Source organism: Amblyraja radiata, chromosome 15 (assembly GCF_010909765.2).
Source record: "Amblyraja radiata isolate CabotCenter1 chromosome 15, sAmbRad1.1.pri, whole genome shotgun sequence".
NCBI lineage: Eukaryota > Metazoa > Chordata > Chondrichthyes > Rajiformes > Rajidae > Amblyraja > Amblyraja radiata.
Genome location: NC_045970.1, coordinates 9,120,154 through 9,146,668, shown reverse-complemented (window position 1 = coordinate 9,146,668; position 26,515 = coordinate 9,120,154). Strand labels below are relative to the sequence as shown.

Sequence of the window (26,515 nt, the reverse complement as noted above, 5' to 3'; positions counted from 1 at the left end):
GTTGATTCACTATGACCAGTCCTACACAGTCCCTGGTCGGTCCATTCAGGATAACATCCACCTGGTTAGGGACCTGATTCATCTAGCACAGGGTACTGGTCAGTCAGCTGCTTTTCTGTCTCTTGATCAGGAGAAGGCTTTTGATAGGGTAGAGCATGAATACCTTTTCGGGACGTTGCAAGCGTTCGGATTTGGACCGCATTTTGTGGCCCGGGTCCGCCTCTTGTATGCTGCAGTGGAGTGCCTTGTGAAGGTTAATGGTGCGTTGTTGGCTCCCTTTCATTTTGGGAGGGGGGTCCGTCAGGGGTGCCCCATGTCAGGTCAGTTGTACGCGGTCTGTGTGGAGCCGTTCCTGTGTCTTCTTCGGAGGAGGTTGACAGGCCTGGCCCTAACGGGCCCGGGGGTGGAGTTGGTTCTTTCGGCATATGCCGATGATGTACTCCTCATGTTCACCGATCCTGGTGACCTGCGGAGGATGCGTGATTGCCAGAAGATATTCTTGGCTGCATCTTCTGCCAGGATTAATTGGAGCAAGTGCTCTGGACTTTTAGTGGGTCGGTGGCAGGTGGACTCCCTGCCAGAGGAGATGGTAATGTTTGCGTGGAGCACCACGCACCTCCTCTATCTGGGGGTGTACCTGAGTCCCACTGAGGATGCTTGGCCGGCAAACTGGCAGGAGTTGGAGACGAAAGTGGTTGCCAGGCTGGGGGGCTGGTCAGGCCTGCTTGGAGTTCTTTCTTTTCAGGGGAGGGTGTTGGTCATAAACCAGCTGGTGGCCTCCATGTTATGGTACCGGCTGGCTACTCTTGTCCCGCCTTCCATTTTTGTAAATGCTTTACAGAAGAAGCTGGTGGACTTCTTTTGGGGAAATAGGAAGCACTGGGTTTCCGCAGCGGTCCTGAGTCTCCCGTTAGAGGAGGGTGGCCAGTCCTTGGTATGCGTGCGTACCCAGGTGGCGACTCTCCGCCTCAGGACTCTGAGGAGGTATATGTATATAGAGAACCCCCCCAGATGGCACGTTTTGGCCACGTATTTTTTCCGACGGGGTCATTGTCTAAGGGGGGTCTCGCGGCTCCCGGAGGCGGGCATCAGTCGACCCGCCCTAAGGGGCTTGCCTGTTTTCTACCGGGATGTGTTAAGAGTGAGGAATCTGGTTGTTTTCAGCCAGCGTGTTGCTCCACGAGGGGAGGGGGATGTTGCGGCTGCGGGAGTGGCCGGTCCTCACCAAATCATGGCGGGTGTCGAGGAGAGGCGCGAGCCTAGAGTGGTTTTAATGAGCTCTTACCCGCTCCGTCAGATCTGCTCATCGGGACTCGGTTCCGGGACATATCTCGGGCACCGGCTCCACACAACCTGAGCCGCCTTTCGGAGATGATTAGCGTGCCGTTTCGTGACGCGAAGAGACGCTCACTGTATAGAATGTTCCTGCACATTCTGCACCTCCTTGCCTTCGTCTCCCGTCCTGACACTCCATGGCGGACGGTGTTACCACCTGAAGGCGGGGAAGGTCCCCAGTGGGGGTCCCTCTACACGGGAGTTGTCCCCCTTTACATTGGGGACCTGGGGTGGAGAGTGCTGCACGGAGCGGTGGCATGTAACAAACTTTTGAGTCGGTTCACGGACTCGTCCGCTGCCTGTATTTTCTGTGGCGAGGAAGAGACCGTGTTCCACATTTATATGGAGTGTGAGAGGCTACTGCCCCTGTATCAATATCTGAAGGGGTTGTTCCTAAAGTTCTGGTTACATTTTAGTCCTACGATTCTTGTGTTTGGACACAAGGCAGGTTGTGGGGAGAGCCAAGTGGGAGGGTGGGACCTACCTGTCGGTCTACTCCTGGGCCTGGCCAAGATGACCATACGCGGGTCCAGGCAGCAGGCGATGGATGGTCAGGCAAGGGTCGGCTGCTTGCCCCTCTTTCGGGCCTACGTCCGTGCACGTGTGTCCCTGGAGAGGGAACATGCGGTGTTCACGGGGACTTTGGAGGTATTCCGTGGGCGCTGGTCACCGCGTGGGGTTGAGAGTATTGTGAATAATGATTGTAATGTTGTACTATAATGACACTTGGTATAATGTAATTTCGTTTTGTGTATGACGTGATCTGTTGTATTTTTTGATGTGTTGAATAAAGTCTTGGGGGGGGGGGAAAAAAAAAAAAAGATAGAGAGAAAGAAAGAAAGAAGTTGCTCAACAAATAATCAGAGGAGATCACAAGAAGAAGCTGGAGAAATATATGTGTGTGTGTGTGTGTGTGTGTGTGTGTGTGTGTGTGTGTGTGTGTGTGTGTGTGTGTGTGTGTGTGTGTGTGTGTGTGTGTGTGTGTGTGTGTGTGTGTGTGTGTGTGTGTGTGTGTGTGCATTATATATATATAGAATATATATGTATATATAAGAAACTAGATAAAGATATCTATATCTTTATCAATTATATAAGAGAACAAGAATGGTCTGCAAAATTCCCTAGTACAGTTTATTTCTGGTTTTAAACTAACCTATTCGTTGATGAAACTGCCAGGATATTTCATCCGTCCCCATTTTGCCAGAGAAACATAAACACAACCATCTGAATTTATTGAAAGGGGGAAAAATACAATGGCTAAAACAGCTAATCCTTCACCCTTTCACATCAGTTGTCAAATTTACGGCACCTTGACTAAACGCAAAAGTATATACCAAATGGCAACGTTCTGAAATTGGAACTATGAAGATGGTTAAGTTTAACTATACCAAATTCTCATTTAACACTTGTATATGGATGCAATTTAGAATTGATCACTCCAATAAGTTAGAAGTAACTCAACTGGACAGGCAACATCTCAGGATAGTAGGAATGGGTGACGTTTCGGGTCGAGACCCATTTTGTGTCTACCTTTGATTTAAACCAGCATCTGTCGTTCTTTCCTACACAATCTAATAAGTTGTATGGTCGCTGAATAAATCAGCCTTAAGTTATACATCCATTGTTAATCTTGCTCAAAACAAATTTTATTTTGTTAAATATTTCATTTAGATAAGCCCACTTTTACAGACAGATCTCATTCCACTCTCGGGCTATTGGGAAAACCAACCCATTTTATTGTTGCAAAACAATTCCATAGACACAAAAAAAACATTAAGAAACACTCCAAAAGTAGAGCAACTGGAATCTTCATATTGCTATTATTTTACCAAATACCACACAGATCATCTTTTTTTTTTTCTCAGCTGCAGGTGATCATTTTGATATTCCTGCCTAGTCTTCCTTATTTTACTTTGAGCATACAAATGACTGTCATTTAGGAAGGAGCTCCAGAAAATCCTGCACCCATTCCCCTCAGCATTGTCGTTTCTTGAAGAGGTATTAACATTTTCCAATCAAGCAGTTGTGAACAATGGGATTAGATGAATTACAGAGTGCAAATTTAATACGAAAATCAATTCAAACACAGGACATGAGCCATGTTGATTTTTCATTTATTGATCAGTGCCCAGTGGGATATTAAAACCATTCAAATTTTACATCCCAAGAAAATAACTAAATATTAAATAGTACTAAATAGGTATGTTACAAAACTTCAGCGGCGCTGCAGTTCTGCCATGTTGCGCAACTTTGGCGCCTTTGAGGGGGGGGGGGGGTTAAAATGAGTTTTTTCTCCTACCTGTCCTGGATATATTTTCTCGGAGTGCAAGCTTTTGCTGCAGAATTGTTCCGACGACCGTTCTGTGAGGTTTTTTTTTAATCGCCCGACAATTCCAGCACTGGAGTAATTTAAAAATCAGCTTCTAAAGCCGTCAACGCTGACAACGGGGACGGATTACACATACTGGACAGGTAAAGGAAAGCCGTTTATTTTACATATAAACGTGCTTCTTAGGATGCCTTTAATCCACATTTTACGTTGCGAAATGGTGATTTAGGACCCATACGAACCGGCAGTATTTTTCCTGCCGATATGGGGTTTAAATTCACCGCAACCGCTACGTTCCAAATGATCGCGTACCTCAAAAACCCACTCGCATGATGATTTAAATGGCCATTAATTTATGGGAATTAAACACTAAATTCCTTCCATTTGGCCTATAAATCCATGACAATGAGATTTAAAAATCATGTTATATTGTGAATTCTTGTGTGAATGTTATTTGGAAACTTAGGCTATTTAAAAATGTTAATCTTTTCTTAAGAAATGGATAGATGTTTAGATCTAGTAATTGAATTTTGTAATTAGCTACAATTGGGTAACTAACTAATTATATGCTTTAAGATTGTTTCATATTTGTTCCAGAATATTTCAATCTATAATTTAAAACATTCTTTCAGTTCTCTTAATTTTTAAGAAAGTTATGGAATTTTGACTGTCCTTGATCACAGCCTTTGTGTTAAGTCAATGGAAAAGCAATAGGGAACAAGATGCTAATTTCCGAGTATGAAAATGGCCATAACTGTTTTTATACTGAAGATATGAAAGTGAATTACGTGTCAAATTAAACTTCTTTTTATGCTTTACCTGATGGGATAAATTGCAGACTTGATTTTTTAAATCTCAAAATTTTGTAACATTGCTATACTAAATAACTCATTTCCATTATTAGGTATATTTGGTCAGCTAACAAAGGCATTGTCAAATAGTAATACACAAATTGTTTAGTGTTAGTTGGGTTGGTTAACATTTCAATTCTATGCCCCATATATGTTCACACACACACACACAAATGTATATAATTAATATATATGTGTATATATATATATATATATATATATATATATATATATATATATATATATATATCACACACGCACGCATATATATTTATATATACAGATATATATATATATTTATATACATATATATATAATTGCCTTTATGGCCTATGTACATCATGAGAAATAAGATAAAGAGAAAAAGAACAATTCAAGGGGAAACTGCAGAAAAAGGGGGGTGGGGAGGAAGGTTGGGAGTGAAATGGGCAGAAATAGATAGATTAAGCAGGGAGGAAAACATTTAAAAAGAAAATTAACAAAATTATGAATTTGGTAAATAAGTTATATCACACACACACATACTGTTCCCCCGCAACGCTGATTATACTGCGAGAGGCATAACGGATGTCGGGTCAGGTTTACTAAAATGGCGGACGTTCCGCTCCGTTGCTTACTACACGTCAGTCCATTGGATTTTGCAGGAGTGGACCACCTTGCTCCGCTCTAGTTTTTTTGCTGGAGACTCTGTCCACTCTTTCTCTGTTTATGTGCAGTGGGGGATGGTCACCCTGCTTCTTCCTGAAGTCAATGATGAGCTCTTTTGTTTTTTTTTGTATTGAATGCTAAGTTGTTCTCTGAGCACCAGCCTATTAACCTCTGTACCTCCTCCCTGTAAGCTGACTCATCGCCCTCAGTGATCAGCCCCGCCACTGTCGTGTCGTCTGCAAATTTTATGATGGTGTTTGTGCTGTGGGTCGGTATGCAGTCATAGGTATCGAGGGAGTAGAGGAGGTGACTCAGCACACAGCCTTGTGGAGCTCCTGTGCTGAGTGTCAGAGTGGGGGAGTGGTGGGGTCCCATCCTGACTGACTGCAGCTGATCTGTAAGGAAGTCCTTAATCTATAGGCAGATGTTGTGTTCAAGGCCTAGGTCAGACAGCTTGAAGACCGGTCTACTGGGTATGATTGTGTTGAATGCGGAGCTGTAATACACAAATAGCAGTCGTGCGTATGCTTCCCGTTTTTCTAGGTGGAGCAGTACAGTATGGAGGGCAGTGACAATGGCATCATCCGTTGATCTGTTTGCTCTGTACACATATTGGTGTGGATCCAGGGTTGACAATGTTTCCCCAACAACAGGCCCTGGGTCACCAGTGACATAAAGGCCCTTCTCAACCACCAGAAGAGGGCCTTCAGAAATGGTGATAGGGAGGAGGTGAGACGGGTGCAGAAAGGTCAGAAGCCGAGACTAAGACAGGGCAAGGACGACTACAGGAGAAAGCTGGAGCTGAAACTTCAGCAGAACAACATGAGGGATGTGTTGAGCGGTATTTAGAACATTACAGGCTACAAGATGAGCAGTGACCTGGGGAGGGAAAGCAATCAGGACATACTGCCTGGTTCTTGTGCCAAAGAGGACACGTCCAAGCTCATTCAATGACTACAGACTGGTTACGCAGACTTCACACATCATGAAGTCCCTGGAGTGGCTGGTGCTCACTCACTTGCGACTCCTGGTTAAACCCTACCTGGACCCCTTGCAGTTCGTTTACCAAACAAAGATGGGAGGTTGAGGACGCTAACATCCACCTGTTCTATCGTTCCTATGTTCACCTGGATAAGTAGGGAAGCACTGTGAGAGCCATATTTTTTACTTCTCCAGTGCTTTTATCACCATCCGGCCTGCATTGCTGGAAGCAAACTGACGAAGATGCGGGTGGATGCTCCACTGGTGTCCTGGATCACCAACTACCTGACTGGACGACCACAATATGTCAGGCTACAGAACTGTGTCTCGGACATGGTAGTGAGCAACACAAGGGCCTAACAGGGGACGGTCCTCTCTCCCTTCCTGTTCATCATCTACACCTCGAACTTCAGATATAACTCGGATTCTGCCACCTGCAGAAGTTCTCGGATGACTCTGCAATTGTGGGCTGCATCAGTGAGGGGAGGGAAGCTGAATACAGAGGTGTAGTCAACGTCTTTGTTGAGTGGTGTGGGCTGAATCACCTGCAGCTCAACAAGACTAAGGAGTTAGTGGTGGACCTTAGGAGGAGAGGAACACCCCTGTCCCCTGTCTCCATCAATATGCAGTTTAACAAGGAGTACAAATACCTTGGAGATTACCTGGACAGTAAACTGGACTGGTCCAGGAACGCTGACGCCCTGTACAAGAAAGGACAGAGCCGGCTGTACTTTTTGAGAAGGTTCCGCTCCTTCAACGTCTGCAGTAAAATGCTGTGAATGTTCTACCAATCGCCAGTTAGCCAGTGCCATCTTCTTCGCTGTCGTGTGCTGAGGCAGCAGAGCAAAGGCTGTGGATGCTAACAGGATTAACAAGCTCATCAGGAAGGCTGGCTCTGTCCTGGGGGTGGAGTTGGATTCATGGGAGGTGAACTTGGAGGGGAGGATGCTCCTTAAACTGCGGAGCATCTTGGACAATACAGCTCACCCCCTCCATGACACACTGGTCAACCTGAGGAGTAACTTCAGCAACAGACTGGTTCCACCAAGATGCAGTACAGAATGCCACAGGAGATCATTTTAGCCTGTGGCTGTCAAACTTTACAACTCCTCCCCTTCTGTCGTGGGATAGACTGACTCCCCTCCCCCTCTTCCCCTCTCCCCCATCTTTGCACATCCCCAATCTTTTCCACTCGTTACTTTAATTTCATGTTTCATGTATCTTGTCCAGTCTGTTGTTTTATTATTAATGTTTAATGTTTTATGTGTCATTTCTAACTGTCACTGCATGTCATGTTGTAACTTGTGGGTGGAGTAGCAAGGCAAATTCCTTGTATGTGAATACTTGGCCAATAAACTTATTCATTCATCTTGTGTTTTATGATGACTGTTGGCAGATCAATTTCCCTCCAGGGATAAATAAAGTTCTATCGTACTATATCGTATGCATCACTGAAGAGACCATTCATGACCATAAATTATGTTGTTGGATTGTAAAATAAATCAAATCTAGTATTTAAAAATGCTGGACATTCCTGCCTTATGGAAACATATCAAATTATAAAAGGGCTGGACAAGCTAGATGCAGGAAAAATGATCCCAATGTTGGGGGAGTCCAGAACCAGGGGCCACAGTCTAAGAATAAATGGAAGGCCATTGAAAGCTGAGATGAGAAAAAACGTTTTCACCCAAAATTTGTGGAATTTGTGGAATTCTCTGCCACAGAAGGCAGTGGAGGCCAATTCATTGGATGAATTTAAAAGAGAGTTAGATCGAACTCTAGGGGCTAGCGGAATCAAGGGATATGGGGAGAAGGCAGGCACAGGTTACTGATTGCGGATGATCAGCCATGATCACAATGAATGGCGGTGCTGGCTCGAAGGGCCAAATGGCCTCGTCCTGCACCTATTTTCTATGTTTACTGTCAATTCTGGCAAAACTCTAGAAATTATCTTTCAGGATTTACAGAGCATTCAAACAATCACAGTATTGATTTGTGAATATTGAGTAATGTCGGACTAATTTGCTTAACTGTTTATGATGATACTATAGTGGTGAATAATGGAGATGTTAAGGATATTATCTATGTTGATAAATTCACATGAAACGAAGGAAGACAGAGAAAGTGCATACTCAATTTGGTTTAATCTGACACCGATATCCCTGAGGAATCTATATTGCATCCACAGCCTTTATCAAATGTATTCATGGTTTCAATAAAGGAGCAGTGAGTTGTAAGCAATATTTGTGGATTGTTAAATTAGGAGGCAATAATTAAACATAAATTCATATGATTTTATCAAATGAATTTTGGTAGACAAAATAGATAATATCCTTAACATCTCCATTATTCACCACTATAGTAGCATCATAAACAGTTAAGCAAATTACTCAGTCATTCCTCAATATTCACAAAACAATACTGAGTGATCGTTTGAGTGCTCTGTAAATCCTGAAAGATAATTTCTAGAATTTTAGCAGAATTGGCAGTAGACAAAAATGTCCAGCATTTTTAAATAATAGATTTGATTTCTTTTCCAATCCAACAGCATAATTTATTGATCGAGAAATGCATAAATGCATCAGAACAGTATTGTTCATGCATTTAAAAAGAATCCTTACTAAATTACTTTGTTACTCTGGTGTGGAAGCCACTAGAGATTTGCTGTACTTGAGCATCATCATTTTCTCTATTATTCATTATTTTATTTATGTTAAATCCAGTCACTTCTATAAATAATTCATTTCATTTTGCACTGTACTCCTGGTACTTTGACATTTTTCACTACTTTAAAGAAAAATGCAATGTTTTCATAAACTAATTCTGCGATTGCCTTTATTGCCAGTTCCCCTGGCCACTGTTTCACTTAAATATATTTACAGGATATTTTACTGTTAGCCTTATTATTCTTTGCAAATATGTTTCTAATATTTATTTTTGGTTGTTAACATTTTCATAATGAGTTATACTTGTCATCTCCCTTTCCATGTTATTTCCACTTGTTGCATTTCTGTAACGTACGTTTAATTTTATTCTTTTAAAAAAAAAAAAAAAATTTAATTATTTTTTATTAGAAGTAGACATATTATAAAGTATAGTTGCATATTATAGTAAAAAAACTTTTCATATACATCAGTCATACATTATTTAAATTTTCAATTGTCGATTACTTCTACTTCTAGTGTTTTTTTTTATATAGAAAAAGAGAGAAAGAGAGAGAAAAGTTACAAATATAAAAAAAAACAAAAAAGGTGGAATGGATTACTTATAATACGTCATTGGAGATACGTCAAGTTTCAGTTGGGTTTTCGTGCCGGGCCAATCTATCCCGTCAGATAATTAATGAATGGAGCCCATATTTTATCAAAAAGTTCTTGTTTGTCCATTAAGACAAGTCTAATTCTTTCTAGATATAGGGTCTCCGACATTTCCACAATCCACATTTTAATTGTGGGGGTCGTAGGGCCTTTCCAAAACTTTAATATTAATTTTTTCCCGGTTATTATACTGTAGTCGAGGAAATTTATTTGGCTTGTTGTGAGTGTTAAACTTTGCTCTGATATTCCAAGTATTATTAATTTTGAGTTTGGATCCAGTTTTGTATTAATAACTTCTGAAATTATTTCAAAAATATCAGTCCAGAAATGTTTAATTTTTATACAATTTGCAAACGTATGTGTTAAATTAGCATCTAGATGTAGACATTTATCACAAATAGGAGAGATTTGTGGGAAGATTCTATTTAGTTTTATTTTAGAGTAGTGTAATCTATGTAAGACTTTAAATTGTATTAAAGCATGTCTGGCATTTAACGAACATTGATGTATATGTTGTAAACTTTCGTCCCACAAATCTTTCGTTATAGGATGACCTAATTCATTTTCCCATGTGTGTCTATATGGTTCCGTCGGTGGTACCTCGTTGTTTAGGAGGGTGTTATAAATATAAGCTATTAATTTTTCAGTGTTAGGATGATTGTTCAAACATTCATCAAGGATTTCTGGCTCCCTAGTCCTGTAGACTTGTGTGTTAGATTTAACATAATCTCTAATTTGTAGATATCTGAAGAAATTATTTGAGTGCAGTCCATGATTCTGTTGTAACTCCTGAAATGAAATCCAGTCACTTCTATAAATAATTCATTTCATTTTGCACTGTACTCCTGGTACTTTGACATTTTTCACTACTTTAAAGAAAAATGCAATGTTTTCATAAACTAATTCTGCGATTTCCTTTATTGCCAGTTCCCCTGGCCACTGTTTCACTTAAATATATTTACAGGATATTTTACTGTTAGCCTTATTATTCTTTGCAAATATGTTTCTCATATTTATTTTTGGTTGTTAACATTTTCATAATGAGTTATACTTGTCATCTCCCTTTCCATGTTATTTCCACTTGTTGCATTTCTGTAACGTACGTTTAATTTTATTCTGTATCTTGCCCCTTACTACCAAACCAACACAGGTTAAAGTTCTGTCCTTACACTAAGATCATGTATTGAACCATTTTTAAAGTATATGACAGTAAAAAGTGTTCCTACCTGTTCTGTAATTTATCCACCAGGGCATTTTCAGTGGAATAGTAGATTAATTCTTGTGGCTAGAAAATATTTCTGCGTTACATGTTGCAGATTTGCTTAAGATCTAACTCTTGTAAAAATGTTATTGAATCTAACGACTTAAAATATCATATCACAACAATCAGAACAAATCTTCATTTTTAATTAAAAATAGCTATTTTTAAATTAAAATAAGCTATTTTATGTTTAGAGATAAAGGTTATTTTTTGATTAAGGTTAACAGAACCAAATTTCAAAAGTGGACGGCCATGTACAGCTAATACAATTTAGAATACTGTAAACCCTCATTACAACAGACCATAAGGGAGGGAAATAGTGTCCGTTATTGCTGATTATCCACTGGAAGCAAGTCTAATATGTGGCATTTCATGTGTAGAGACCCAGCAATAAAATTTACGCTGAGCAAGAAATGCATTGAGCAAGAAGTGCCTTTTTTCAGCTGCGATTCAGGTGCCATTAATTCATAGCTACAAAGCTCCAAGGTCTCAGTACAGCAATACAGGTAGTGGCGACAGGCATGGCTAAGAAAGCTGTGTGGGCTGGCGGTGCCATTGTCAGGCATGTGCCAGGGAAGCGGCCGTGGGTTGCATCGGTTGGCCTGTCCACTATAACTGAAATCCGTTATAAAGAGGTCCATAAAAACAAGGGTTTACTGTATTTATATTTTCAACTGTGGATAAATTTCTAACCAACAATGGAATCTGAAACTTCCAAAATAATAATAATAAATTACCTGCACAGAAGACAATGCATGATGCTGGGGACTCTTGAAGAATGGCCGCCAATTATGTTCTTTTGAGGTATCAAAACTTATGCTCATAGGACGACTATTCTTTTGAATATTAAACCAGATCTATATGAATATATTTTGAAATTCATTATAGAACTTTAAAAATCATTTTTTTCTATTATACAATAATTAAAAGTACGTTATGCAATAATTAAAGCCGTAACATTAGTTTTACCTTGCCTACCATCTGTCAAATTTACAAAGATTTGTAAATTTGTACACTTTGTTTTTCCAGAAGAAAAGTAAAGCAACTGATCAGGGGAATATTAAGTCAGAGAGTGCGAGTCGGGCGGTAAATTGATATTCACAGCGGGCAACACCTCCAGATTATACGATAATGCTTTAAAGGTGAAAATCTCGCCAATGCCTGCTACAACCTAATAATGGTGAAGAACTTGCATTTTGCTGTTTTTGTATTGTCTTTAATTTTATTTAATGTATTTGCTTGAAATATTTATTAAATATATAATTAGTTTAGTTTAGAGATACAGCGTGGAAACCGGTCCTTCGGCCCACCCAGTCTATGCCAACGAGCAATCACATCACACACTAACACTAATCCTGGAGTGTTGGGCCTGCTGACTTTAACATCATGGAGCTGTGGTTTGCAAAGCTTCTAGCCGCGGGCGCTGACTTTAACATCGTGGAGGCCTGGGATCTTTTGCAGGTGATCGCCAGTGTTGGAGCTCCGCCCAGTTCGGCCGGTGGACTTTTAAGATCGGAAACCGCAGTCTCTGGTAGGAAGCGGCCGATTCGGAAACTCCAAGCCGCAGAGTGTGTTCCTCCGTTCCGATGTCGGAGTTCCAATCAACCCGGCAAGAGGGCCTGTACATCGGGCCGTGCGCAGTGGCGACTGTGGAGGGTTCAAAGGCCCCGACCACGGGTGAACAAAGAGGAAGATGCCTGAACTTTATTGCCTTCCATCACAGGGTGAAACGTTGGTGGATGTTTATGTTAAACTCTATTGTGTATTGTGTTCTTTTTAATCGTATGGCTGTATGGTAACTCAAATTTCACTGTACCAATTGGTGCATGTGACAATAAATTTGAACTTGAACACACTAGGGGCAATTTACAATTTTACTGAAGCCAATTAACCTAGAAACACGTCAGTCTTTGGAATGTGGGAGCATCCGGTGAAAAACCACATGGGTCATGGGGAGAACACAAACTCTGCAGAGACTGCACCCGTGGTCAGGATAGAATCTAGGTCTCTGGTGCTGTAAGGCGGCAACTCTACTACCGTGCCATGCCACTGTGTGGGACATAAATTTTTTATAATGCTTATAAATCTTATTATCTTATAAATCTTATAAATGCTTAAAAAAATCTTAACATTTTTATTCACATGTCTGCATTATCTCCAAGTTACTTTTACAAACTTATTTTCTGTCTGGATTTGAGGTCTCCATAATAGTAGTTATTTAACCTAATTGGTTGTTGTTTCAATAATGTTTCTGAAAGTTCATTTACATGTTTGTTCTCAATTGCTGTAGGTCCTACAATGTATTATACATTAATCTTTAAATGATTCAAAAATCTGGAAATCTTTAACGTGTTTGTGGGTACTGCAACCACTTTTGTTTGCTGTATGCAGTCATATTTTGGATACATAAATTAGATTAAATTTTTCCAAACTTGAAAATCATGCCAAATCATGCCAAAATACATCAATGCTTTAGAAAGGAAAGGGGTGGTGGAAGGGAATAAAAAATGACTAGATAGGGAGAGATAGACAGTTGCCATAATTATATATAATTTTGTAAAGTCAATACCTAATTTTCCATACATTCCCATTCCCACCCTTTAGAGATGAAACCAGTGAATAATAAGGTGGAGTCCACTTCATTTAAAGTTTTTTTTGGACAGCCTGAGTAGATACATGACATAAATGCACCATTTATAGTCTACTTATTATTAGACACTTTTCAAAGCTTGTGGTTTAATTTGCTAATTATTATTTGCATAGCTTCTTTATGCACATTAATTGAAAAAATAGGATCTTATTTTCAAGAATACTCACATTTTCGTTATTGATCAAACAATCAGCACTTTGCAGTGGACAAAAAACATTAAATTGCTCATAGCAATCCCCAGTTTCAGGATTCCAAATCATGGTGGTCATTTTTTCTTGAATAATCACATAAGCTGTTGGGCCCTTTAAATAGAACATTTTGGATTATGAGTTAGAATACCTTACGGATAAGGATATTCAAAGTACAACAAAAATACACAACTAAATTAACAACATGAGAGATATATTGTAGATAAAAAAGTTCAGGCACGAGGGTAGAAATATAAATTTGGAGAAATCCTCCAGAAATTGGCAGTAATTTTGTGAGAATGATGCTATTAGCTATGGAGCCTATTTTATGGAAAGGCCATACATAGGATTGACATTTTACTCCATCCTTCTAGATTATCACAATATTAGGAAGATAGCCCATAGGTTTGTGGGATTCAGGTATCTGAAATAACCATATAACCATATAACAATTACAGAACGGAAACAGGCCATCTCGGCCCTTCTAGTCCGTGCCGAACACTTATTCTCCCCTAGTCCCATCTACCTGCACTCAGACCATAACCCTCCATTCCTTTCCCATCCATATAACTATCCAATTAATTTTTAAATGATAAAATCGAACCTGCCTCCACCACCTCCACTGGAAGCTCATTCCACACAGCTACCACTCTCTGAGTATAGAAGTTCCCCCTCATGTTACCCCTAAACTTCTGTCCCTTAATTCTCAAGTCATGTCCTCTTGTTTGAATCCTCCCTACTCTCAGTGGGAAAAGCTTATCCATGTCAACTCTGTCTATCCCTCTCATCATTTTAAAGACCTCTATCAAGTCCCCCCTTAACCTTCTGTGCTCCAAAGAATAAAGACCTAACTTGTTCAACCTTTCTCTGTAACTTGGTTGCTGAAACCCAGGCAACATTCTAGTAAATCTCCTCTGTACTCTCTCTATTTTGTTGACATCCTTCCTATAATTAGGCGACCAAAATTGTACACAATACTCCAGAATTGGCCTCACCAATGCCTTGTACAATTTTAACATTACATCCCAACTTCTATACTCAATGCTCTGATTTATAAAGGCCGGCACACCAAAAGCTTTCTTTACCACCCTATCTACATGAGATTCCACCTTCAGGGAACTGTGCACAGTTATTCCTAGATCCCTCTGTTCAACTGCATTCCTCAATTCACTACGATTTACCATGTACGTCCCATTTTGATTTGTCCTGCCAAGATGCCAAGAAATGGGCTCACAATTTTGCACAAAAAGGACTGAGAGAAGATTAAACAGAATAACATTAAAAAATGAATTGGTGGAAAAAACAGGAGGAGCATTCACCCATTGGTAGAAAGGTTGTTTGATGCATTAAATTATTCATTAATGGCATATCATGAGAGATTAGCAAAAGTCTTGGAATTCAATGTAGTACATCACATGAACTGTAGGCATTCCAATGATTGCAGAGCCTTTCAAGATCATTCAAAGCTGGAACAATTATCATTCAGGTATTATTGTTAAAAGTAATTCTTACAATATATCATTTTTTTGAAGCAGAAGCTCTTTGAAATGATGCCTGGACAAAATATTCATAGAAAGAAAATTAATGCTAAGCCGTGTCATCTCTTTAGCATGACATCATTCCCTTATTGCAAAATGCTTATTCAGATATACTATATAACTATCATTTCTAATAATTCGCAAGACACTAGGTGACACTAATTCTCAAAATTATGCCTTCATTTACATTTTCTCCTTTGAGAAAGCCCATGCATTCTGATATCATTTAATGAAAGATCACCTTTTAAAAACACATCTTTGATCATTGCTTAAACTACTCTGCACGTGTTTCCCAAGTCCAAATGTACAATTCAGTTGTGAGAAGGAAGACCAACATAGCATTAAATCCTTGCCTGTACCTTTAAGTCACAGGCACATAGACTCAGATGAACACACCAAAACAAATAATATATAGATTATACATAAATTAAACAACATTTCTAAAATAAAGAAAACTGCAGAAAAAGTGATGTTAGTTCAAAACCATAATTAGAAAAAAAAACAAGGCTGTGTACTGCAAGAGGTGGACCGCACAGTTCCATTGTCAAGATAGAATTAGGATTTTGCATGTGGATTTAAGAACCCTGATAATTGTGGGTTAAATATCAAAATAGTAACTACATTGTATTTCATCTAATTGGGAACTGAAAATCATTCCGTCACATCTTATTGCTTATCACTTCTTTCTAGGTTGGACACTATTCAAAAATCAATTAACCAATTGACTGCAAGGTTCTTTAAGTATCCTATTCTATGAACAAAGGCAAAGGGGTTCAATGATGGAAACTGCTTGGCATCCAGCCAGTTTAAATTGACTGCAGCCTTGCATTTCAAGAAATCATCACTGAGAATGCCATGGTCACATTGAGTCAAATAATCCCACCTGAAAATGTAATTATCACTCAATTCCTTTGATGGAAGCTGTACAATGTTTTCAATAATATATTTCGGCAACATGCTTGAAGGTTCAGTTGCCTTAGCAGGGAAAAATGCTGCTGAATTCTTGAGATGCCCAAAGCGCTCATCAGTAAAATAAACATGACGGTGAGGTTATAGATGTGCATGAATGAACAGCAAATAACTTGCAGACTACTAAAGTGTCTCAGACTGCACGTACAGGTTGGGTCTTCCTTCTGTGCCAATTGTCATTTGGACCCATCCTCTCTTAAAGATGCTGATGATGGCTCAAATTTTCTTCACCCCTCCTCTTCTCCTTAATCTTTCCCCTTGACTTTGTCCACATGGTTTCCACCCTGAAAATCCTCATGCAGGGGTTTTGTTCATTGGTTGTGGAGTAAGTAGCAATGACAATAAAGTAGGAGATTCTGCCTGCTGAGTACTAGAGGGCTACTCTGGAGAAGTATAGAAAGGTAAAACATCTTTTCAGGAAGTCAGTACTGGTGTGTCTTTCAGTATAGCAGTACACAGCTTCAACGACTGGAAAGATTGTATAAGGGGCAATGAACATTGAGTGATTCTCCATATTCATGAAGAGTTTAGGGTTGGAAGGTATAGCCAAAGTGAAACATCAGTATATGTGTTTGAACCTGGCAGAAGCCAACAATGCTGGCAAATTCCTATGCCAGCTCAGTTTCAATTTCTTGGCAAAAGATAAAATAAAGGAACCTATTACTCCTGGAATGTTGAGCATCTGAGACCTCAGTAATCTTGCAGTGAGTGGCAATTGTGAAACAAAACTGAGATTACAATCCATGGTGTCCAACATGCAGATTTTCCAAGTCAATATCATTCCTCTCTTTGCAGTGAATTTTTAGTTTTGTAATGCCAGTAGAACTTCACCATGTGTTTTGATATGTGTCTGCTTACGATATAGGTAAAGCTAGCACATATTAATCGGAGAAAGATGGCTCCACACACACTCGGGTTGGGATAAAAAGCAGGAATGATTTATTTCCAAGTTAAAGGTCACTGACTGAGTTCCACAATTATATGCGCGAGTCTGAGCATGTGCGAGAATGAGTACAGCTCATATGCATAGATTATGCATAGGATATTGCCACATCCTTTCTTTTTTGACATTTTAGGATTACATTTCCAATCCAAAACAAAGCAGACCTAAACATTTTTCATAATATCACCGTAGTAATATGGTTTAACTTAACTGAATAAAACAACTGTTCTGTCTTATTTCACAATTTCAACCATAGCCATACTTGTGACTTGTTTCAATAACACAAAATAAATATAACATGCTTTCTTCTCATAAGCATGTATGTACATCACAACAAAACACCTTACTTCTTGACATACTCGCCGTATCTCTCCGGCGGTCTGAGAACTCTTCCTGCCTAGTCTTTGTGATGGTGTTTCTTTCAGAAGTGTCTGTCTTTTCAGGGTGTACATTCTGTGCATCACTTCTAGTTTTTTCTCTTGTGTCACTTTGTTTTTGTTAATTTTCTCTGTGTTCTGAGTTTCACGAGTTGCATTTTTTTTTTGGTGATGCATGTTGTGTTGGTTTTTCCTGTGTCAGCTGAGGTTGCAAAGGTTTCTCAGTCTTCTCCACGTCTGGTAGTTTCTCTGTAGTTATGTGTGGGGGTAGTTCTCTGGTCTTCTTCAGATCCACTCGATTACGTCAGATTAGAAGTCCTACCTCTGTCTCGACTTTGTATGATCTCTCATTCAGTCGTTTCTGAACTGTTGTTCTCTGCCATCTGGTATCTCCTAGTTTATAGGGTTTGAGTCTTACGACATCACCTTCTTCCAGGATTGGCAGATCCTTGGCATGTTGGTTGTAGATCTTTGACTGTTTACCTTGCAAATCCTTCATCTTTTTCCTCTCTTCCTTGAGTATCTTAGCACCACGTGGTTTGAGGAGGTTTGATGTAGTTGGAAGTGTCATTCCTGTTCTCCTTCCATGTAGTCTTTGTGCAGGACTACTGTTCAATCCTTGCGCAGGGGTGTTGCGCAATTCCACTATTGCCAAGTAGTCATCTGTCTTGGAGTGACTGGTTTTCTTCAGCACTCGCTTAGCTACCTTGACTGCCGATTCCACCTTACTGTTAGCTTGGCTATGTCTTGGATAAATTGTATAGTGGTCAATTTCCCATTTCCTGGCAAATTTGGCAAACTCTTCTGATGAGAACTGTGTCCTGTTGTCGTTTACCACAGTGCTGGGAATTCCGTATCTTGCGAAGTGGTTTTGAGTTTCACAACGACTGTCCTGCTGTTCCAGTCGTACAGTCTGTCTATTTCCCAGAAATTAGGTAGATAGTCAACTGTGATTAAATAATGCTTCCCCTCGTTCGAACATATCAGTTCCCGCTTTCTCCCATGGGCGATCTGTGAGGTGATGGGGCATCAGAGTTTCTTTCTGATTCTGTTGTACGTAGGTCCTGAAGGCTTCACAGTTTGAAATGAACTGCTTCACATTGGAGTTCATTCCGGGCCAGAAAATGCATTCTCTAGCACGTCTGAGGGTTCCTTCTACTCCCAGGTGAGAGGTGTGGAGTGTCTCCTTCATATCGTTGCATAGAGTGATAGGGATTACAACTCTCTCTTCTCTGAACACTAGCCAGTCTTGCACACTCAACTCGTCTCTGACATTGAAGTACGGTTGTGCTGCCTCTGGGACTTCTGCTTTGTGATCTGGCCATCCATTTTGGATTACTTTCTTAACGGTCTGTAGTGTTTCGTCTTTCCTGGTATGGGCTTGCATGTGTTTGACCTTGTCCTCTCCCATGCTCAAGGACACATTACGTTGACATCAGTGAATCTGGTCGATCCTGTGGTGTCCGGGAGGTATGTTCGGGAGAGCATATCTGCTCGATGCATGTCTTTTCCCTTTACCCATTTGATCTCGATGTCATAGTGTAGCATCCTCATCATCATGCCCTGAAGACGTCTTGGTGCTCTATACAGAGGCTGTTTGACGATTACTTCCAATGGCTTGTGGTCACTCTCAATGATCGCTCTCTGTCCGTAGGTGTACTGATGGAATCGCTCGAGGGCAAACACTATTGCTAGTGCCTCCTTCTCAATCTGAGCATATCTCTGCTTGGTCGGCGTCGATGCTCGACTCACATAGGACAGTGGTTGGCCTTTCTGCATAAGTGTTGCACCTAGACCTGCCTTGCTTGCATCACATTGTATGGTCAGCTGTTCATCTGGTGTGTGGTACGCCAGGATAGATGCCGTTGTCAACAGCTCCTTGATCTTTGACATTGCCATGTCATGTTCTAGATGACCATTCCCACTCTGCATCCTTGTGGGTCAATCTCCTCAAAGGCTCGAATGTGTCCCAACAACATTGGCAGGAATCTTGCCAAGTAGTTTACACTGCCTTGTAATCTTTGGATTTCTGTTGGATTGGTTAGTGTTGGGCATCTCTAGGATAGCCTGGATCTTCTTCAGATCCGGTTTCAGGACACAATCTGTAACTACATGTCCTAGAAATGTGATACAAGTAGTTTTCACTACCGACTTCTTCCAGTTCAGCTTGATGCCTTTATCTCTGCATCGCTGAAGAAGATCTTGCAGTCTTGCATCATGATTCCTTTCTGCATCTTCTGTGGCGTCCCCTACTCTGAATAGGATGATGTCATCTGCAACACAAATTCCACTCCCTTTAATCCTTCTAGGGCTTGTTGCAGCTTCTTCTGGGAGATCTCTGCACTTACTTTCAGTCCAAATGGTAACCTCTTCCAGCGATATCTCCCAAAAGGGGTGTTTATGGTTGTTAGGAAACTGCTCTCCTCATCTAGTTCGCAGTGGAGGTATCCTGACTTCAGATCGAATTTGCAGAAAATCTTCACCTTGGACAGCTCAGGGAGTACGTCATCTATGGCTGGTAGTCTGTGGATCTCCCTTTTGAGGACTTTGTTGAGGAGTCTAGGATCCATGCAGAACCTCAACTCTGTGCTGTCCTTTTTCTCTGCAACGACCAGCCTGCTACACCACTCAGTTGGTTCTTCAACTTTAGTCAAGATGTCCTGCTCGAACAGCTTCATGAGACCATTCTTGACCTTCCCTTTCATGGCTACAGGTACCGGCTTTGCAGAACACTGTGGTGGGGTCACACCCTCTGTATGCGTTACCAACTTGACCTTGCCTGGTAGTCTCTCCGGTCTTTCGTCGTCAAAGACACCTTTGTAGCTCTTGAGTAATGTCAGCCTTGTTAACAGCATTCAGGCTCTTGAAGTTCTCGTAGTGAACCGTGATGAGTTTCATCTGTTGTGCAGCTTTGCCGCTCAGGAGCGGTGTGCACCAGCCTTCCTCTACCACTATGAAGTGAACACAGTACTTCTTCGTTGTTTGTCTTGTTCCGGAGTACGACTTTCGTCCCTACCTTCTGCAGCAGGTTGGATCCAGTTGTACATCTTTAAGACGTTTTTCTCTCATCTAATGACCTCTTTGTTGGGTACAAGTCCTTGGGAATCCCGTTAACACTGGCACCAGAGTCAATCTGAAACTTGATGGACTCTGTGCCGACCTGCATCTCAGCAAATAGGCCTGAAGAGGAATTGTTTCCGGCTGCATTGACCTCAATGCAACTCATAGACTCTGCGTCGAAAATGGAATGTGTGTCAGATGTCTCTATGACCTTGTGCAGACCCCGTTTCTGCGTGCTCTCCTTCCTCTGCTTGCAGCAGCAGGCGAATTGGTTCTGTTGTCCGCATCTGTTGCAGTCTTTCCCATATGCTGGGCATTCCTCCTTCCTGCGCTTGACTGATCACTGATTCTTCCTCTGCGAAGGAAAATCAACCTTCTTTTCCCTCAGTTTGAATCGTTCCACCTTGTGTATTGTTGGCTCTTCGCTGATGACCTGCATTCTTGTCACTGTTAGAATAGAATGCCTTTCATTCAAACAGACAAGGTTTGACCGAAATGTCATCCCTGCAGTCATGACATTACAAAAAAAAACAAGACACGCACTTAACACAATTTACACAAACATCCATCACAGTGAATCTCCAACACCTCCTCACTGTGATGGAAGATAAAATTCTTACCTCCGAGGATCTACATATGTCCACAGTCTCTTGCAGTGTCAGATTCCTCTTCTGAAGGACTGTCTTACTAGTTGACTGGTCTGCAATACCAAGGACGATGCAATCTCGAATGAGGCTTTCTTTCAGGCAATCGCAGAAGTTGCATGTCTTAGCAAGCTCCTTCAGCTCTGCAACATGCGATTCAATGCTTTCCCCTGGTTTCTGGTCTCGTGTATTGAAAATTAATCTTTCATACGTTTCATTCGTCTCTCCTATGATGGTGGTTGACATCTTGTCGATGATGACTTTCACATCTGTCTCATCTGCTACCGTTTCGAACGTCAGGGTATTGAGGATTCGCAGTCCTTCCGGTCCAACAGTATGCAGGAATACTGCTTTTTGATACTGTTTCTCCTTCTTTTCCAGTTCTGTTTTCACGGCATAATTTTTGTACATTTGTTTAAACATTTTCCACTCTTCTACCTGGTTCTCTTTGAGCTTTAGATTGGGTGGTGGAGCCACGTGGAAAGATGAACTGGTCTGCGCCATTTTGAAATATCAGAATATCTCCTCGCTGTTAATAGCTTACGTTATCTTTAAGCAGTCTCCCACAGCACGTCGTTTCAACCCTCGACCCCCACAGCACTGATTTACACACTGCATCTTATCTTTGTGTCCTCACTGACCTGCACACCATTCCACTCATGCATGCAGCTAGTCCGGTCGCTGAGCATTGAAACACTGATTCCTGAAAGCTTTTCAAAGCATTTTTGCTAATCACCATAGCGTCCATTGGATCCACAAATTTTCACTTTCACCGCTGCCACCATGTTTTGATATGTGTCTGCTTACGATATAGGTAAATCTAGCACATATTAGATGGAGGAAGATGGCTCCACACACACTCGTGTTGGGATCAAAAGCAGGAATGATTTATTTCCAAGTTAAAAGTCACTGACTGATTTCCATAATTATATGTGCGAGTCTGAGCATGTGCGACAATGAGTACAGCTCATATGCATAATTACATGGATATTGTCACACCATGAGACCAAATGTGCAGAAGTGAGCATAATCCCAGTATATTTAGAAGACAGGTACAACGAACTGCAGATGCTGGTTTACAAAAAAAAAACACAAAGTGCTGGAGTAACTCAGCAGGTCAGGCCACATCTATGGAGGACAATGTTTCAGGTCGGCCTTCAGACCTTCAGTTCTTCTTCAGACTGAATTGTTAGAGGCTTACAGCAAAAAATACGTATTTCTCCCAATCATAAAGTTTGCAAATATTCCAAGCGCTCTACTCTGCCCATCATGTATCCGATGCTTGCATTTAAAATAGGCATTCAAGAACTACATGTGCTGTCTAGGTAAAGCTAATTTACTGGCATGGACTGTAATGAGAGAAGGCATAACCTTAATCAATCAGCTTATTGTCGCTTGCTTGGTTTAATACTTCTCCCATGATAATTTTCCCTTTCCTGTTTGCTTCTCCTGACTCACTTCCATTTCTATTCAAGCCATCAAAATTACGTCGCTTGTCCTAGTCCCCTGTGCCCAACATTTTAAACCTCTTTACCAATACCAAGGAGGCGACTAATTCTCACAAATCTCACTTCAGTGGGGCATGAGCTCAATATAATTGGCAACTTAAGTCTCTCTATTCAGCAACGTAGATCACTCCCTGTGATAAGATTAAATCAAAATAAATTTTAGGCCCAAAATAATTCTTTGCAACTTCTTCAATTGCGTATGGCATGCACAACCTAAAGTTGTAGGGCAACTTGTTCTATTTGATCTTATTTGATTGTGCACGCCAGGTTGATTGCATTCGTTGAAACAGGGCGGACCACGTGAAGGTTGAAATCTCCCACCCCTTCTTTGCAACGATGCGCTAAGATGGTGAAAAAGCATAACTGCAGTCGTGAGAGTAAACTCTCAATGACAGTGAGGCAGCACAATGGCGTAGTTGATAGAGCTGCTGCCTCACAGAACCAGAGACCCAGGTTTAATCCTCACTTTAGATGCTGTCTGTGCAGAGATTGCACATTCACCTGAGAGCACATGGGTCTCCTCCAAGTGCTCCGGTTGCCTCCCACATCCTCAAAGACGTGCAGGTTAATAAGTTAATTTGCCTCTGTAAATTCCACCGAGTGTGTAGGGAGTGAGTGCAAAACTGGGATAACTTAGAACTAAATGAATGGGTAATCGGTGATGGGCCAAAGGGCCAGTTTCCCTGCTATATCTCTAAACTAAACTAACTAATTCATAGATTTAGCAAACCAATGCTACCATCATTTCCCAGACTCTTAGATATTTTCAGTCAGCTCCATTAGCAGACCACATTGTTTGCCCACCCAACATCAGGCACCTGAAGCAGATGCTCTCTTCCATATCTGTTGTGAAAGGCACACAAATCTGTTGATTGCTAGGCACACAAGAAAAAGGTTTCAAAGATGTGCTCAAAGCTTCCCAGAAGAAATGCACCATCCCCATTGATTTCTGGACACCTCTGGTCCAAGTCTGCTCAAAGCAGAGAAAGAACATTTGGGATGGTATTGAGAAACTCAAGGCTATGCATTGAGAGTCCACAGAGAAGGACGACTCATGCTAATTCGACTCGTACAACCCTCATTTCATCACTATTATTTTCAAACCAGTAAATTTGAAAAATATTTTAAAAGCATTGCGATCAAATTGTCTGCATGCCTTAATTCTTAATCTTCCTAGCTTTTCTCTACGTTAGATTGGAAAACAGCCAGCAAGTTGAACTTACTTCGAGAATTGAAGTTCCTAAGAGTACATATGCATTCATTTTCATGTACAAGAAATAGTTACAAAGAAGAACTGCATGATCCTCTTTACCTCCAAGTATTAGATTAAGAAATTGCTGAAAGAAATCAACATGAATTGGGAATTTATTTATTTGTTGACAGATTACTTTGCAATAAAAATTGATCATGAATGAATTGCAAATATGATTATAATAGTTGATTCATGGCTATAAATTTATATGGAAAACCATCAAACCTACCATAAATCCTCATGCAAACTATTAATAATTAAAGCTATCACAGGAGTATTAATAATGTAATTTACCATTTTATAGTTCTTCCTCTTCCCTTAAAATACATCATTATTGCTTACCTGTGATGTCAACCAAATATTGCAAGAATCGGAAAATCCTAAATTATCTGGAAGGTACGGAATCAAGGAGACAAATCTAGCTACAAGATTCTAAAATGGAAAAAATATATCAATTATTTTGTGTTGATTATGCTCTAAATGTATAAATGGATACAATTAGTTCCTTCAAAAACTGCCAATCATTTTGCATGCTTTTATTAATTTAGGTACAATAAATTCTCAGCAGGGAACAATAACAGACAAAAAACCCAAAAGAAATTTAAATATGTTTGAACATCTGTAGATGACATGTGCATGTACCTTTAATATAGTTACCTCATCACTACTAACCACTCCCCATATCACAAGTATAATTACAACCTCCCCACCCACTGATCGCTCTCTAGTTTCCGTGACAGACCACGTACAGCTAGTGCTTTCAGTAATGTTACAGTATGAATAAAATAAGTAAAGCTACAGTGTGTTGATGACATGTCTTTACATGGTGTCATACCTCTTACCCTTGCGCCTCCTGTTTATCGGTTGTTTCTTTAGTTTTGCCCCAGTTTCCTGTTCCCTCTCTCTATTTCCTCGTTATGGCCACTTCTTGCCGCAAACCCGATGTGCTCGTTTTCGATTCAGACTTTGCCCATCGATGGGATGTCTTTAGACGTGACTTCGACCACTATGTCACAATCGCTCATCCTGCCGCCACCCCAGAGGTCAAAGCTTGTCTGCTTCTGAACCTGGCTGGTCCCGATGCCCTGGAACGGTCAGACTTCTTCGTCTACGCTGCTGGTGAATCTGCTCGGGACCCGGTATGTTTATTGGCTAAGTTTACCGCAATTTGCGACATTCCCTCTAACTGCATCTTAGAACGTTTTAAACTGTCGGGCGGCGTCAGCACCCTGGTGAATCTGCTGAGAATTATGTCGCTGCGCTGCGGTACTTGGCCAGGCGGTGCCGCCTTAATAATAATAATAATGGATGGGATTCATATAGCGCCATTCTAATACTCAAGGCGCTTTACATCGCATTATTCATTCACTCCTCAGTCACACTCGGTGGTGGTAAGCTACTTCTGTAGCCACAGCTGCCCTGGGGCAGACTGACGGAAGCATGGCTGCCAATCTGCGCCTACGGCCCCTCCGACCACCACCAATCACTCACACACATTCACACACATTCACACACAGGCAAAGGTGGGTGAAGTGTCTTGCCCAAGGACACAACGACAGTATGCACTCCAAGCGGGATTCGAACTGGTTACCTTCCGGTTGCCAGCCGAACACTTAGCCCATTGTGCCATCTGTCGTCCCAACGACACGCTGACCCCTGAGGAACTGACCAGGGACCTTCTGGTTTATGGTCTCCGCGATGAAAAGCTAAGGGCTGAACTTTTGCGCAAGCCCGCATCCCCTCCTTCATCTCCGTCTCCTCCTGTAAAGAAGTGTCATCAACACACTGTAGCTTTACTTCTTTTATTCATACTGTAACATTACAGACCAGCTGTACGTGGTCTGTCACGGAAACTAGAGAGCGATCAGTGGGTGGGGAGGTTGTAATTATACTTGTGATATGGGGAGTGGTTAGTAGTGATGAGGCAACTATATTAAAGGTACATGCACATGTCATCTACAACATCTAAGTTCGATATATCTACATAATTATACTACTTCTACCCTTCATGTCTCCGATGCTCAATAACAAGCTTGGTGTAGAATAGTTTTGTAATGACAGGGTGATTTACCTGGAAACAATTCAAAGGTGGCATTTGGAGGAATTGTGTAAAGAGATAGCAAGTCTAAAATGAATGCAGTATGATTGAAGGTACCATCCTGGTTTATCATGCTAAATGATATTATGTGGGAGGCAGTGGGAAGCAGAAAGAAGATCATTTTCCATGTCAACAGCAGAAAAATTTGTTGCCAGTGTTAAAGAAGTTGAGATTGGTGCTGACGGTGGGAGGTGTGCGCATGGGACTGTAGTTTGCAGCTTGTGCATTAAGGTTGACGTGTGTGCTTGAATGACTTAACCTAGTCAGAAAATATGAATACAGTTGCATTTTCACTTTCATTTTATCTCACCCACCTACCCACATTTAGCCTATTATTTCACGTTCAACCACAAGTTTGGGAAGCACTGTTGCTTACTTTCTTTGAGCTTCCGTATATTCCAAACCATCCAACTATCAGGATCACTGAGTGAAACATGCAGATGGTAATCACCGTCTGCACATGTTCTCTGCCTGAAAATTATACCTGCCCTTCACTGAACATATTTTCAGCTATCAAAAGACATACGTCCAGGCATAATTGCAATTACTTGAATTTCAATGGATAC

At 41.0% G+C, this 26,515-nt stretch overlaps 1 protein-coding gene across 1 annotated transcript in view; it reads right to left on the bottom strand.

The window, feature by feature from the left end:
- The window catches only part of LOC116981653 (coiled-coil and C2 domain-containing protein 2A-like), a 182,031-nt gene that overhangs the window by 17,034 nt on the left and 138,482 nt on the right, over nucleotides 1-26,515 (bottom strand). Inside the window, exons 29-33 of the mRNA XM_033034740.1 lie at nucleotides 24,194-24,283; nucleotides 23,823-23,936; nucleotides 13,540-13,674; nucleotides 11,460-11,579; nucleotides 10,688-10,746 (exon numbers count right to left, since the gene is read on the bottom strand). Of these exons, the coding sequence (XP_032890631.1) occupies nucleotides 10,688-10,746; nucleotides 11,460-11,579; nucleotides 13,540-13,674; nucleotides 23,823-23,936; nucleotides 24,194-24,283 (518 nt within the window). The remainder of the gene's footprint in view (nucleotides 1-10,687; nucleotides 10,747-11,459; nucleotides 11,580-13,539; nucleotides 13,675-23,822; nucleotides 23,937-24,193; nucleotides 24,284-26,515) is intronic.